The sequence below is a fragment of the Stegastes partitus genome, unplaced genomic scaffold (assembly GCF_000690725.1).
Source record: "Stegastes partitus isolate 25-593 unplaced genomic scaffold, Stegastes_partitus-1.0.2 Scaffold0, whole genome shotgun sequence".
NCBI lineage: Eukaryota > Metazoa > Chordata > Actinopteri > Pomacentridae > Stegastes > Stegastes partitus.
The window spans coordinates 3181451-3195437 of record NW_007577731.1 but is presented as its reverse complement, the minus strand read 5'-3'; the positions used below and the strand labels follow the sequence as shown (position 1 = coordinate 3195437).

The 13987-nt window shown below is 42.3% G+C and overlaps 1 protein-coding gene across 1 annotated transcript; it reads right to left on the bottom strand.

Annotated features, from left to right (window-relative positions):
• Window positions 1-3458: 3458 nt before the first annotated feature.
• On the bottom strand, window positions 3459-13330 carry pgap6 (post-glycosylphosphatidylinositol attachment to proteins 6). Its single transcript, XM_008294519.1, has 13 exons — window positions 13109-13330; window positions 10537-10720; window positions 10229-10430; window positions 9347-9474; window positions 8961-9226; window positions 8522-8868; window positions 8311-8407; window positions 7336-7450; window positions 6852-6994; window positions 6498-6676; window positions 5889-6035; window positions 5676-5792; window positions 3459-5250 (listed from the first exon to the last, which is right to left on the bottom strand). The coding sequence occupies exons 1-13, from the start codon at window positions 13170-13172 to the stop codon at window positions 4921-4923; spliced, it is 2319 nt and encodes a 772-aa protein (XP_008292741.1). The 5' UTR covers window positions 13173-13330; the 3' UTR covers window positions 3459-4920.
• Window positions 13331-13987: the final 657 nt, after the last annotated feature.

Sequence of the window (13987 nt, the reverse complement as noted above, 5' to 3'; positions counted from 1 at the left end):
GCCAGCGTTGGGTTGTGCGTTCAGCTTGTAAGGCTTTAAATCTTCTATTTCTACTTTTTGTTTTTTTTCACACGTTTGTTTTTAGGCTTTGCTGAACATTACACATGTATAAGCTGTTTTTTTTTAGGATTCAATAAGCTCCTTTTGCCTCATAAACCATAAGAAATCACCAGAAAGATAACATTTTAATACTTAATTGACCCTATAGCTACTTCGAGAACTTATTTCCAAACAATATCAGCGATAATCTGTTAATTGCAGCACCGATTGTCTATGCAAGCAGCTCTTTTTCTCCTCCTCTACATAGTTCTTATTATATTTCTTCTTTATGTAATTATAACCTTTGAGTTTTATCTTCTTCTCTTCACTGGTCCTGTGTGAGCTGCAGTTTCTGCTGCCCGACTGGCTCCCTCTACTGGACACATGCAGTGATTGCACTCTACAGCCTGTGCAGTAGAAAAATAAGTAAAAAAAAAAAAAGTGGAATACTGTAAAAATTCAAAACAACAACAACAAAAAAAGGATTAAAATGATGGCAAATATCTCTAAAATTGTTTTAGTTTCAGTGAATTTAAATAAAGTACAATTTTGGAGCCACAACTGTAAAATAAGAAATTACAATCTGTAAAAATTGAGAATTTCAATGTGGATAATGTTTAAAGTTTCAGTCTGCTTTTTCTTTTCTTTTTTCTTTTTTCCTAAACTGATACTTATTTTTTCTGCATTTTAGTAGACCTTATTTAAATTTTTTTTTTTTGAAAAACAGCAAATATCAGTAAAATAACTGTATAAATAAATAACAATTTTTCAATCCTTATATAATTTTTTCATCCAAATAACAGAAAACATCTGTAAAATATCATTGTTTTGATGACTTAAATACAGTAAAAATTGGGTAATTTCACAATCAAATGTGGTCAAATAATTACCGTTTCTGATGTGGAAATTATTTACAGTTCTTTTCCTTCAGGGATTGTGTGCAAATTATTACTTTTTTTGTGATTTTACTGGTTATAATCTGCAATTTAAGAAAACAGGGAATAATCTGTAAACTAATAATACATTATTTTTCTTAAATCGCAGTTAAAACTTGTGATTAAGGCAGCACTCCGTGATTTTATCCAGAAATGTCAGCCTGCTTGTCAGGAGGAGCACAGTTTAGCCTTTGAAGACGACTGGGTCTCACATGTTTGTTAAATCTCAGTGAAGCTTCCCTGAATGTGACACTTACAGGATTTTGAAGCTCGACTCAAACCAGACTCTAAAAGTCAAGGCCTGGTTTCAGTAATTACTTTTCCAATCTATCCTGCAAGTCCCCCTATTTTATAAAATTAAAAACAAAAAAAAACTTAAATACAGCTGATCAGCTGCAGCTTTAGAACCACCTGGAGCCGTCAGCGAGCCACTGGTCTGACCTACGTCAAAGCAACCGCTACATGTATGTAAATTCCTCACATGATCAGTGTTGTTCACTTCACCTGTCACCGGTTTCAACACTCGTTTCAGTCGACACACAATGAAACCCAAGCAGCTAAGCTTGATGTTGTGTGATCCGCGAGCTTAGTGGAAGCATCAAATTTACTAATGGAGGTCAGCTCTGTATGGGAACACAAGCAAACACACGTTCACACATACGCAGAAATGTGCATCAGAACACAAGCACTTCTGAGCATTTCTGAGGATTACGATAATCTGCTTCCCTCTGTTCTCCTTTTCTCTCTCTCTGGTGTGAAAGACAACGAAACCACGTCGACATAAAAAGAAAACAAAGGAAACACTTCTCCTGATACAACGGCTTTATTTTTTTTGGTCGACTAAATGCTGTTTGGATCTTTTTTAACAGATTGAAAAGTAATCGTCCGGTACATTTACTCTTCCATACAGACGACGAGGACGCCTCTTCACACTAACATGTGAGATAAAGTGATTCACAATCAGGACAATACAACAAGAACGATGAAAGAAAGGCCGGGCCGACGGTTCGTCCAGTCTGAACATGTGCAAAATCACAAAAAATAATCACCACAATATGGAACAATTATAGTGAGCTACAGTGGATGTCAAAATAAAGTACGGAAAGTGACGAGACAGGCACAGACACAGATAAACAGGAGGCACTAAACAGTCGTCTGGGTATACATTCATCGAGCGCTGATTCACACATACAGACTATGTACATTACATTATCAGCTTCTAATCATAAAAGTGCTTCAGGATGAGTGTTGGTGAGACGCTCGAGACGGAGTGAGGAGGAGATCCGACAGTACAGACAAGAGAAGAGGCTTCAGAGCTTAGTGAAGAGGCCTCCTGCACAATGAAGTTTCTCCACATTCACAGCTGAGCCTCTGACTCACAGCTGGACAGTGGTTAGAAAGTGTAGTGCACAGGATTCTACGCATTAAAATTGGTCTAGAAGTAGTGTGAAGCCTTCTGTGGCTCCAGAGGGAACGAAGCAAACTATAATAATCTGCCTCAAATGAGTCGGCGTCAGTTGAGGATGTGCAGGAATAAAGATGTGAGACCGGTGGAGCCTCGTCTCTGCTACAGGATTACGGTTTATGACTGGTTGCTACTCACCCAGAACCAGTGGGTGAACCGCCAGCGTTGCATCGATGCTAATGTAGGCGCCAGAATACAGAAGTTTATAATATTACACTGGGCTATGTTGGTGTCAACGTTTTTTGAGCTGATTATGGACAGTTGCAATGTGCTGAATCCAAACATTACACTGGTTTTACACAATGAGGTCAAAACTTTGATTTGTCGCCACATGCACTTTTTAAAATTTTTTTTCATTTCTGTGTGCATGTGCAGGTGTCTATGCTTTGTATCGTACACAATTCTTTTTCTAGTTCCTGAAATGAACAAATTCTGAAACCTTTACAAGTTGATACGATAAATGTTTGAAGGTGAATTAAATCTAGACAGAAAGTTTACCCCCTGGTTTATGAACTACGCATTAGAGTCACGTGATTTTATCAGAAAGAGATGGAGACCAGGGATCAGGGATGCTGGGATGCAGTCATGGTGGCTGATCACTGCTGGACTCTGAAGAGAGATAAACCTGCTGCTGATCATTCGAGGAGTTCCAAGAAGTTCAAGCCCTGAATTTTGAGCACTGCTGATGAAACATGCCATTTGCTTGTATTTACCTTTACCAATGTCATCAACGTTTGGATCATTTAGCTTATGAAAAGGATTAGAAAAAGAAAATTTTTCCTCTTAACTCCGATTTCATATGAGAAATACTAAAATAAATCAATTGCTAGTGTCAAAAAATGTAATCGATTGGCATAAAAACCGGACCTGATACAGAAAAGCAGATGTCATTTTTGGATTCAGTGTTGCAAAAATGTCCTACATCAGTTAAAAAAAAATCCTAGACACCGTCAAAAAAAATACTTTTTTGTAACCCAGTGTTTATGACGTGTTTCTGTCCAACAGAAACGTCGTGCTAGATCACTGAGGGACCCTTTAATGACACAACGTGAAGGCATGATCAATGTGACTTTGGCAAAGGAGTAGTTTGAGAGTTTTAAATGGTTTCTATACGATGGTTTCTCTTGTTCTGCATCGTGCAGGGAAGACCACATGACAGAGTGTCAAAACTCTGGAAAAACAAGTACTTTCACTGATGTTACCTGGCAGTTAAAGATCAAGCACATCTTAAATGGATCAAAAACTAGCTTCAAATTTTTGCCCAGACCTGTGGGAAAAATAAAAATAAACAGGAAAATACAAGAGGGAGGAGAGTTTGCATCAGCTGTAAATAGAACATATCAGTAGACTCCATGATAGGCTGAATATAAAGAGTTCCACAAAGTGCTATTGTCCCTTATAAATAGTTCAAACATTCATTTCCTACTCTAGTAAAATACGTACATACACAATATGCACAAACTCCTGGTCGTGAGGTCAAAGGTCAGGTGGTCGGCTTCCTGAAGATGTTCTGGACCACCGCGGAGGTTTCAGCAGGTTGGGTTTTGGGTTGAGTGGAGCGTTTCAGGACGTCTGCAAGTTGGTCGTTTTAATTTAGAAAACCAATATACGAAGAGCTTTGCCGTAGATCTATGAGAATATAGATCTGAGTTTGATTTTAAAATATATTAATAAAGAGGAACTTTGAGGAGATTGTTAAAGATAAAACACCAGCAGGCCCCCTATGTGAGGTGCGATCAGAAAACACTAGACTCTGTTCCTGTTGTGCACCAGCAGAGCGCAACAAGGTCATTCAACCAGTAACGCCGGTGAGTCAGGATTCCACACGATGTTGTGCATGTTTCTGAGACCACTTGTTGGTTTGCATTTGTGATTCCTCCAAAAACAGCACCGAGGCAAAGTCTGCAAAAAACCACTATCACCAGGCAGGGACGAGCGAACGAGGCAGGTCTGCAGCTACGACCCACAGAGCAAACAGCCGTCTTCGCTGTGGAGGAGCCCACAGCCTCCAGGAGGAGGATGCTCTACGTTGACATTCGCGTTATCGTGCACCATGTCTCCCAGAGTCAGACTGTCGATGCAGAGCTCTACGTCTGAAGGCGTCTCAGGGAAAACATCTGGTGCGACTAACCTGACCTGTGGTGTGTTGGAGCAGTTTTGGCATCATTCAAAGAGGATTTTTCTTTACCTCAATCATCACTCGTCACCTGCTCTACTGGCCAGAGCCCTGCTACTGCTTCCTCTTCCCCAAATTTAAATTCTCAAGGTGAAGAGTGACACGGTGGAAGAGTTTCAACATTAAGTGACGACATCAGAGGGGATGGCAGCCAAATTTAAATTTAAAGTTTTTTTGCTTTTCATAGGCACAGACTCTGAAATATTTGATTGTCCCATGTACTTCTAAAGTATGTGAATGTTTCATAGTGCAGTCTAGGAATCAATACCTCGACACTTTGCTTCTTCACAGCGTCTTCTGCTCTACTATGTGACAGTGTAGAGTTCGTCCTTGCCGCTCTGACAGAGCGTATATCCGCAAACCCGAGGCCTCCAGCTCCAGCTCCAGCTCCAGCTCCAGCCTCGGCTCCAGCCCAGCGCCTCCCGGTCCTTCTCCTTCGGCGGCAGCAGGAACACCACGCAGCTGGCCACCAGGATGTGCCACAGCGAGTGTGTGTAATAGTAGTTGTCCTCCGTCTCGGCAAAAATGTACAAACATACCCCGACTAGGGCACAGAGGGCTCCTGGGATCAGGAAGAAGACCCAGCGCTGCCAGGAGGGCGGGTAACAATGTCGTCGACGGACCCCTCGATACACCTGCGGACAGAAGAGTAACATTTATTATTGTAGTTGTACCCTTACTGGAGGCAACTACAGAGAAATCGGTCCCATCTGTGTGTCCGTCTGTGACCAGTCTGGAGCTCGAGTGCTGAAGTCTAACAAGTTGATGTTTTACAGATGAGCCAGGAATGGCCTCTGATTAGATTTTGGGGTCATCCTTATTTGTGACATAAAATGTCATGTCGGAGTCAGAATCCAAGGCTGTCGGTATGTTAAGGCTGCTTTTGATGGGTTCCATTCGTTTTTCCTAAAAACCTGTCGGATAGCAAGGTTTAGGATTGTTAAGGGTTGCATTATCGAGTCATGACTGTATTCTTCTTCTTCTGATCATTATTATCATGAAATCATGGACACAGTCTTTAACTACACAGAAATCCATCAGTTCCTGGTGTGTCTCGTACCCAGACGATGACCATGAACAGTATGGCGCAGAGGATCGGACCCAGCAGGTTCCACAGGCCTTTGCGGTCCAGTTGCATTGACATGGCTATCAGCAGAGCGCCGAGCATGAACAGAGTCTAAACGGACAACAATGTTAACGTTAAAACACATCAAACCCTGAGCAAAGTACGACAACAGTACAGCAGACGAGGAGACTGTAGTCAGTGTCTTACATATTTGAATGCGTCTTTGATGCGGGCCATGCACAGGATGGTGACCCAGATGGAACAGATCGAACCCAGGAAGTCACAGTACTGTAGCGTATCGTAGTCCATTATACACAGCACTGCTACACCGGGCTGGTCGCAAGCATGGTAGAACTGGACATATCAGACAAAAACATGAGGAATCACTGAATGCTTCGACACTGTTCTTCAGTCAGGAAAAAAACAAACAAACATTAATGTTCACTTTCTGGTTGCTCTGCTTTCCTTATAGACACAAACACACAACAGGTGTGTATTAATCTGTAACAGAGGGTGTCTAACACAAAGAGCAATACCTAATAAACTCTATTAATAGCACCACAGTGTCGTTATTGTTTAATTGCACTTCTGGTTCCTTGTTTGCATGTGACACACACACCGTGTCAATATGAGACCGGAGAGTAAAACTGCAACGACCCTATCAAACGCTGGCAGCACCTGAGCTCTAAACAAACCATAGGAGTCGCCGCTGCTTTTATTCCCCGACACTTCCCTCTGACACCAGAAACATCAGTCGCTTTAGTCAGAAACACAGCCGTAATGTAGAAAGCATCTCCACATGTTTGAGTGCGTTACCGTGGAGAAGAACATGGTGAAGAGGTAGACGGAGGCCTCGGTGATGTAGCAGCGTTTGACGGCCACCACGATGGCGGGCAGGAAAAACAGGTTGCTGAGCGTGAGCAGCAACGTTGATGTCAACTGGTGGCGGTAAGACTGAGCTGTTGAGTCATCGGTGCAGCCCCAACCACTCCAGCCTGCACGCACACACACACACACACACACACACACACACAAAAAGCAACGGCAAATGAATGCACGACCATAATAACAGCAGAGGACAGAAGGAGGACATGCGTTACTTGAGCTAAAGTGAAAGTGATTTTAGTACGACTTTAAGAGCATCTGTGTGTTTCTGTGTGTGTGTCGTACCAGCCTTGCAGACGCAGGCAGCATACAGGTAGCTGTAGGACCTCAGGAGTCTACATTCACCGTACGTCCCACAGTCCTCCACACAGGCGCTGATGAACACCTCCGGCACCACCGACACCACCGATGTGTTACCACAATTACTGCTGCAGGAAACGCACACATTTGAGCAACGTTAAACACAAAAAGCACTAACCACACCTCGGCAAACTCAAAACTGTGAGACCTCTAAATGCAGACTAACCATCTCCTAATGTAGGAAAGCTTTCAGACTCACTGGCAGAAATGGAAAGAAATTTTATCCCCAAATGTGATCATCTTAATGTTTTCTGTAGAGTATAGTTTCTGCACTTTAAATCACTGTAATCCTAAAATTGTTGCTTTTACTGCACAGATGAAGCTTGTGTTTACAAAGTCAACACATAGTTTGACTTCAAGTACAGTAATACGGTCCAGAAACATAAGAACCAACGTGTGTGTGTGTTACCTGTTGCATACGACCTGCAGAGTGAGGTACCATGTTGTTGACTGAGGAAAAGGCAGCCTGAGCACAGCTTTATTAACGCTGGCATTCACACCAACACTGTAGCCTCCAAACAAAGCTGTGGATGAACCAATGATTATATGTTATTTTCTAGTGTTCAGGGTACACTGTCAACCAAAACAAGGCCTACAGTTAGCTTAGAAAGCTTTCAGAGCACTTCATGTTAGTTGTGCTGTAGATTTATTTCTAAATGGAAAAAAACACTCTAACGACTGTCATATTTGTACTGCTCACTCTCTGCCTAATGTATTCCACCTCTTAACAGGTTCCACTGTACCAAGACCATCAGTGTTACTTCCTTCACCTGTCAGTGGTTTTAAAGTTGTGGCTGATTGGTGAGTGTATATTATGGGGTGTGAATACTTTCTGAAGTGACTGTATTTCCTCATAAGTGTCTGGAATTTGTACCATGACAAAGTAATATCAGAGCTAAAAATCTGGACTGTGTATAAAGATGGACGTCACAATAGTGGAGATTTTGTTGTTTTGTGAGGAGCCAAATGAAAATTAAAGCCAAATTAGCAGAAAAATGAGCTCTGCCATCTTGCACTGATGATGTAATTTGCAAGCAGTTCTGATTTAAAGGATAGATTGAAATATTTTGGCTTATTTTTTTGAACAATGGGAACATCCTCTTTTATTTGTAGACAGTTTATAGCTTGAACTGATCCCAACAAGCACCTAGTAGATGGAACAAAAAAACCCCAAAACATCTAAATGAATCTAAACTTTTTTTTTGCATTATATAAAGTTAAGGTAACCTGAACTATCACCGGTCTGATGTTACTTCCTGTCTTAACGCATCACATTTTCTGCGATTCTGCTGTTGTGTTTCCTAATTAATGAAGTCGCAGCTGCTATTTTTGGGTGATTAATGTGTTAATTCCCGTGTGTGAACCTGAATCAGCGCTTCCGTACCTGTGCGACAAGGCTGAGAGTGGTTCAGCTCAGTGACTGGAGCCCAGGGAGAGAGACAAGCAACCACGCTGCTGCTGTTCCCCAAGGTGGCATTAGTCTACAAACACATCAAACACCCACATGAATCAAAGCCAGAACAGCAGGAATGCTTCCCTCTGTGACTCCAAGATCTAACTGCGTGAGAGTAGTGTAGTGATTGGGTGTCACTTACAGAGTTGAGTGTGAGCTGCAGGTTGAGGGTGCCGCCGGTGGCTTGTGAGAGCAGGGGGTAGGTGAGCAGTGTGGGGTGTGTGTTCGTGACGCTGATGTTGGGTCCGGTGACGGGGGTGAACCGGATCGACAGAACGTCCACCTCCTCGTACAGCACCGGGATGCTCCACACGCACGCCGACGCCAACAGCGGCGTCATCAGCGATGCGGATTCGTTGCTGAAGGCGGCTGCGTCTGGAACCGCTGAGCTGTTGCCTGCTGATGTCGAGTTGGTATAGCTGCTGTTGCCACGGAGCCTGCTGATGTCATCATCCGCTTTAAGGCCTACACTTTTTGGCTTACATCCCACTGAAGTAAACACACAGATGAAGGACACACAGGCTGAGGATTAGAGCCGAGACACAGAGTGTGAAACATCCGTTTAAGGTGTGTGTGTTTACCTGTGTAGTTTGAGACAATACTAAAGGTCAAAGTACGGTTGACTTGGCTGCTCTCCACGACAACCCTCAACCATGTGTGCCATGGAGGGTTAGAGAGAGCAGCAGAGCAGCCAATCCCTGAGCAGTTCACTGTTACCGGGCCGTGCTGCAGAGAAGCAGAACCCAGCCTGAGGACCAGCGAACAGTTTCCACTCTCTGCTCCCTCCCCGGACGAACAGTCAGCCACAGAGACCGAGAGAGACGAGACAAACTCGGGAACATACAACCTGCAGAGAAACGTGCAGATACAGTCAATGCGCTCACTGTTGACTGATAGAAAAATACAAACAACAGCACAATGAGCGGAGCTACAGGAAATGAACCTTGACCACATGAACACTTCTTACTTAAGGCGTGCAGGTCTGTCAGGGGCTGCAGTCTGTGTTAGGAATGTGCCCTGCTGTAAAACAGGTGTGTCTACAGCTCTCCTGACCGATAGCTGAGGCTGGAAGAAGTAGGAGCAGGACGGAAAGCCCTACGAGAAACAGAGAAACAACAAATTAATATCTGCAGATATTCTGGTGCACAGTTCTCTTCATACAGATTAGAACAGCTTTAAGCGTTAACAGGTTAATAAGAATAAAAATTCAGACAAAAGGTGGTCAGCAAAACAATGAGAAACTGTCACAAGGTGCTTGCTCGAAGGGAATCATTGGATTTCTCTCTATAACATACTGTTATAAGATCTTCACCGAAATACGAGAAGTGCCAAGATGACTTGAGTTATGAAGACATATGAATAAACTTGAATAGAAAAACATCAATCAATGCACACACAGAAAACTACACAGGCATTTCAGATAAAGTAGAATTTTTGCTTTCAACCAGCTAAACAAGACCACATTGCCAGCAGCAGCAACTCAGCAATAACCAAGAGCCAAAGAATCGGAGGAAGGACAAGAATGTGGTTTAGTGACAGTACACACAAAACAATCCACCTCCCCTCTGCTCCTGTTAAACAGGTTGCGGCAAATAGGAAATTTACCGACTAGAGCTGACAAATTATCTTGGCCGTTCACTGCAAAACATTTTTTTTTTGGACACGACACTATACATGCTTGGTCAAATTTAGGTAAAAAAAAAAAAAAATCAGTTAAATTCTTCAAAGTGCTCTTCATGACAGTTGCAGCATTGTTAATTCACAAGGAGCACAACCGCATAAAGATGGAAAATGAAGCCAAAGCAGGACATCCAAAACAAGCATGAACCATCTCCAGCTGCGTACAAACCTTCTGCTCGATGCGCCCGTCATCTTCAGGCAGGTGAGCAGCAACGTACCAGTCGCCCGGAGCAGGGTCTGAGATGTTGAACGTTGTGGAGCTCTGCGACGTTACCGGCAGAGTCAGAGACAAACAGGGGCTCCAAAGGGTTGAGTTGGGAAACACGGACGCTACTGGGTTTATAACTGGAGGGGCGCCCCATCGGATGTGGCTACACAATACAGAGAGAGGTGAAATTAGCTGGTTGAGCTGAGGCAGTAATTTCAAAATTGATTCACAGGGAAACTTTGGAGACATTTCATGATTTCATATCTTACATGGTGACGTTGTGCTGTCCACAGTTGAAGTTGTGGCCCTTGGTCACAGAGAAGAGCCAGCGAGCGACGGCCGTCTCCTCCGGTATGTGGAACCTCTGCAGCCTCACGCTGCCGTACCAGCCGTACTTGGACAACTTCTGAGCAGGTTTGGATGAGAGCTCTGACGCAAAGGTCAGCTGTCCATCTGTCAAGGAAAAGGCTTTCATCAAATTAAAATACACAGTTCTTCATCTGCTGTCAAGTTAGCCTCAAATACAGACATATGTTCTAAAAAAATGAATCTTCCCCATGGAGGATGCATTTTTCTAGAATTATACTGGAAATAAAAACACAATCAGATGCCATTGATTTGCTGTTTTTGTGCTTCTACACATTTGATTAAAAACTGATTTGTTAACTATTCAATTATTCAATAAATCAATTTGATTACGAAAAAAGTCAAAATTCCAGCTTGTTAAATGAATATTTGCTGTTTTCTTTCCTCCTCTGTGACAATAAACTAAATATCTTTGCGTTGTGGACAAAACAGGACATTTAAGTACATCGTCTTGGGCTTTGTGAAACACCAACCAACATTTTTCACGATTTTCTTTGACATTTTCGAGAACAAACAACTAAGTAATTAATTGAGAAAATAACTGACAGATTAATCAACACTGGAAACAATCATTAGTTAAAGCCTTGGGCTCCATTTTGTATTTGTAATGTGCTACAAATAAGGAAGACACTGAAGGAAATGGGATCTTTTATGTTTCAATAGGATTCTTTCCTTTTTTTTTTCTAAAACTCAGTTATTCGCTGCCTCCAGTGACCTTAAATCAGGCCAAGCTGCTGGAAAACTTCCCATGATGCACCTCTCTGTAGATTTATATACCACTACTGCATGCTACAAACTTGTCTCCTGTGGTTTGTGTTTTGTCCTCTCTGCAGGTATCTTTGGCTCCAGAGCTGCACTTTTCTGATATGCGGTTACTGGCATCATAAACTTCCCACCCTCATCCCAACCGGTTGGGGCAGATGGCTGTTGTTCCTGAAACTGGTTATGCAAGACGGTTTCTTCCTAGTAAAAGCTGCCAAACGGCTTCTTGAAGGCGGGATCGTTGGATTTGTTGGGTTTCCCTCAAAAATATACAATTCTAAGTCTTCACCTTAGGATGTGAAATGCTCTGAGATGATAGGAATATAGGAAATATGAAGGCAAAAATACATTTTCTATTCAATTCGATCCATCCCTTATAACATAACGGTGTAAGTAGTTGTTATTCCATCACACAGCATCTCTACAAACTGAACGGACGTCATGAAACAACCAAGTGGGCACTCTATTGGAAATCATTACGGGGGCAGATGGAGAGTGGAGTCACAGACCAAAAACCACAACTCATTAAAGAGTGTGTCCACCATCTGCATTAGTGTCACACATCTGCAGCACTCAGAGGTGGTGAGGTTGTTGATGCTGCTTGTGGAACGGCGTCCCAGTGTTCCTGAAGGGTTTGGTGGAGTTGGCAAACATTACAGACACATCCATCATGCTTATGGTGGACATCCGGATGCCTGGCTACGACTCTAACTGACATACCAGCATCCAGCATAACAACAGCCTGTTCTCGTCTTTCACCTGTCAGCATTTTAAGATGGATCTTTACAGCCACGGGTCAAAGGAGTGTCCGTGTACTGGTCACTCTCTGATTACCGTCCTTTAAAGCCACACCAGATGAGGGCGTGGATCGAAAATGTGTCACTACCTCAATAACTTAAAAAACCTGTATTGCACAATTGGCTTAATTGAACCCTTTACTAACCAGACCAACAGAAATCAAGTCTGTTAGAGTTTTCTCTGCGTCAGAAAAGGAGATCTTTTACATGCTGCACTTACATTGTCGTTCAGTGTAGATGAACCTAAAGTGAATCACATGAGGTTGAAGATGCAGGACTGAACGCTGCCATCACACTTTATTATGTGCAATAAAAATCCCATGCCTGACACTTTAAGTGCATACTTTTGCACATGCTAACATTTGCACACCGGGTACCTATTTCATTTATCTTATTTTTTATTATTTTATTTTACACTGTATAGTGTAGTGTCTGTGTTTTAATGTAGCTGCTGTAATAGAGTCATTTCCTGTAAAGGATTAATAATAACTAACCTAACCTAAGAATAAATGCTACACACATTCATTAAACATGAATTATACACCACAGATTTTAAACCAGACAGATGAACAGATGCAAATTCAAGCAGGAAAAGCGACAAAGCTGCACATTCAGAATAAAACAAGGCAAAATAAATCGATCTGGAAAGCTAAACTTAGCTCTATAACCGGTGAAAACACTCTGCTGCTGACTTTTACCGAGTTAAACAAACAATCAGCAGTGATGTAGAATAAGATATAGAGGGTAAATACGTGCAGTCGACTTTAAAACCGGCTGTGAACGGGTAGTTTTGATAGAAAACAGCTCGTACAGCGAGTCTCTGCCGCTCAGGTAACTTCAACAAGCCACAGACTGTTAGCTAGCATGCTAACATGCTAACAGCCTGACTCCGTCCTCTCTCCTGGAAAACACTCACCGTCTGCCAAAGTCCGAGCCGTCAGGAAGACGAGCAGCAAACCGCGCAGAAAACAAACTTCCATGTTTCCTGTGGGACTGTCAGGCCGTCTCCATCCCGCAGCGTCCACCTGTAATGTCTCACCTGTCTAACGGTCAGAATACACCATCTTACAGACCAGCGCACCGTTTTCTTCTTCTTCTTCTTCTCCTCCTTCTCCTCCTCCTCTGAGGCGCCGTGGACGCTATTACTGCCCTCCACAGGATAGAAATTAATCACTTCAATCACACTTCATGTCTTTGTACGTAACTCTGCTTAGCTGCTCTGTAATCAGATTACAACTCGCGTATCACTTCCGGATTTCTATAAAAACACGTGACGTCATGACCGTGCGCCGCCTTTAGGTCTGTCAGGGTTAAAATTATCAGTAAAGTTTGGAAGAAATACTTATTTGTACGTAAAACAAATAATAAAAGCTCACATATGCATTCAATAAAATATAAACCGAATAATAAGGCTTAAAGCTCCTCTCCAGTCTCTGATTAAACTCAGAAAAGCTCATCTCTGTGTATCAAAGTGACATGTTTAGATGTTTTTTCCAATAAAAATAATCTCATCTTGCCTTAAAGAGAAGTGCACATATTTGCTTCCTCTAAAATGTACAGATCTATTAAGCACCCCCCACTCGCTGCAACTCTGCACACCAGCTCACCTTTACTGTAAAAATAAATAAATAAATTACCCCAAGCATGAATGTCAGAAAACACACTAAAAAAAAACAAGTGAAATACAGTTTTGTTTAAAAATGGCAAAAATAACCTCAAAAATATGCAATTCTTCCTATAGGACAGACAAAAATACATTTTCTATTCAGTTCTATCCATTCTTTTTAACGTAGCA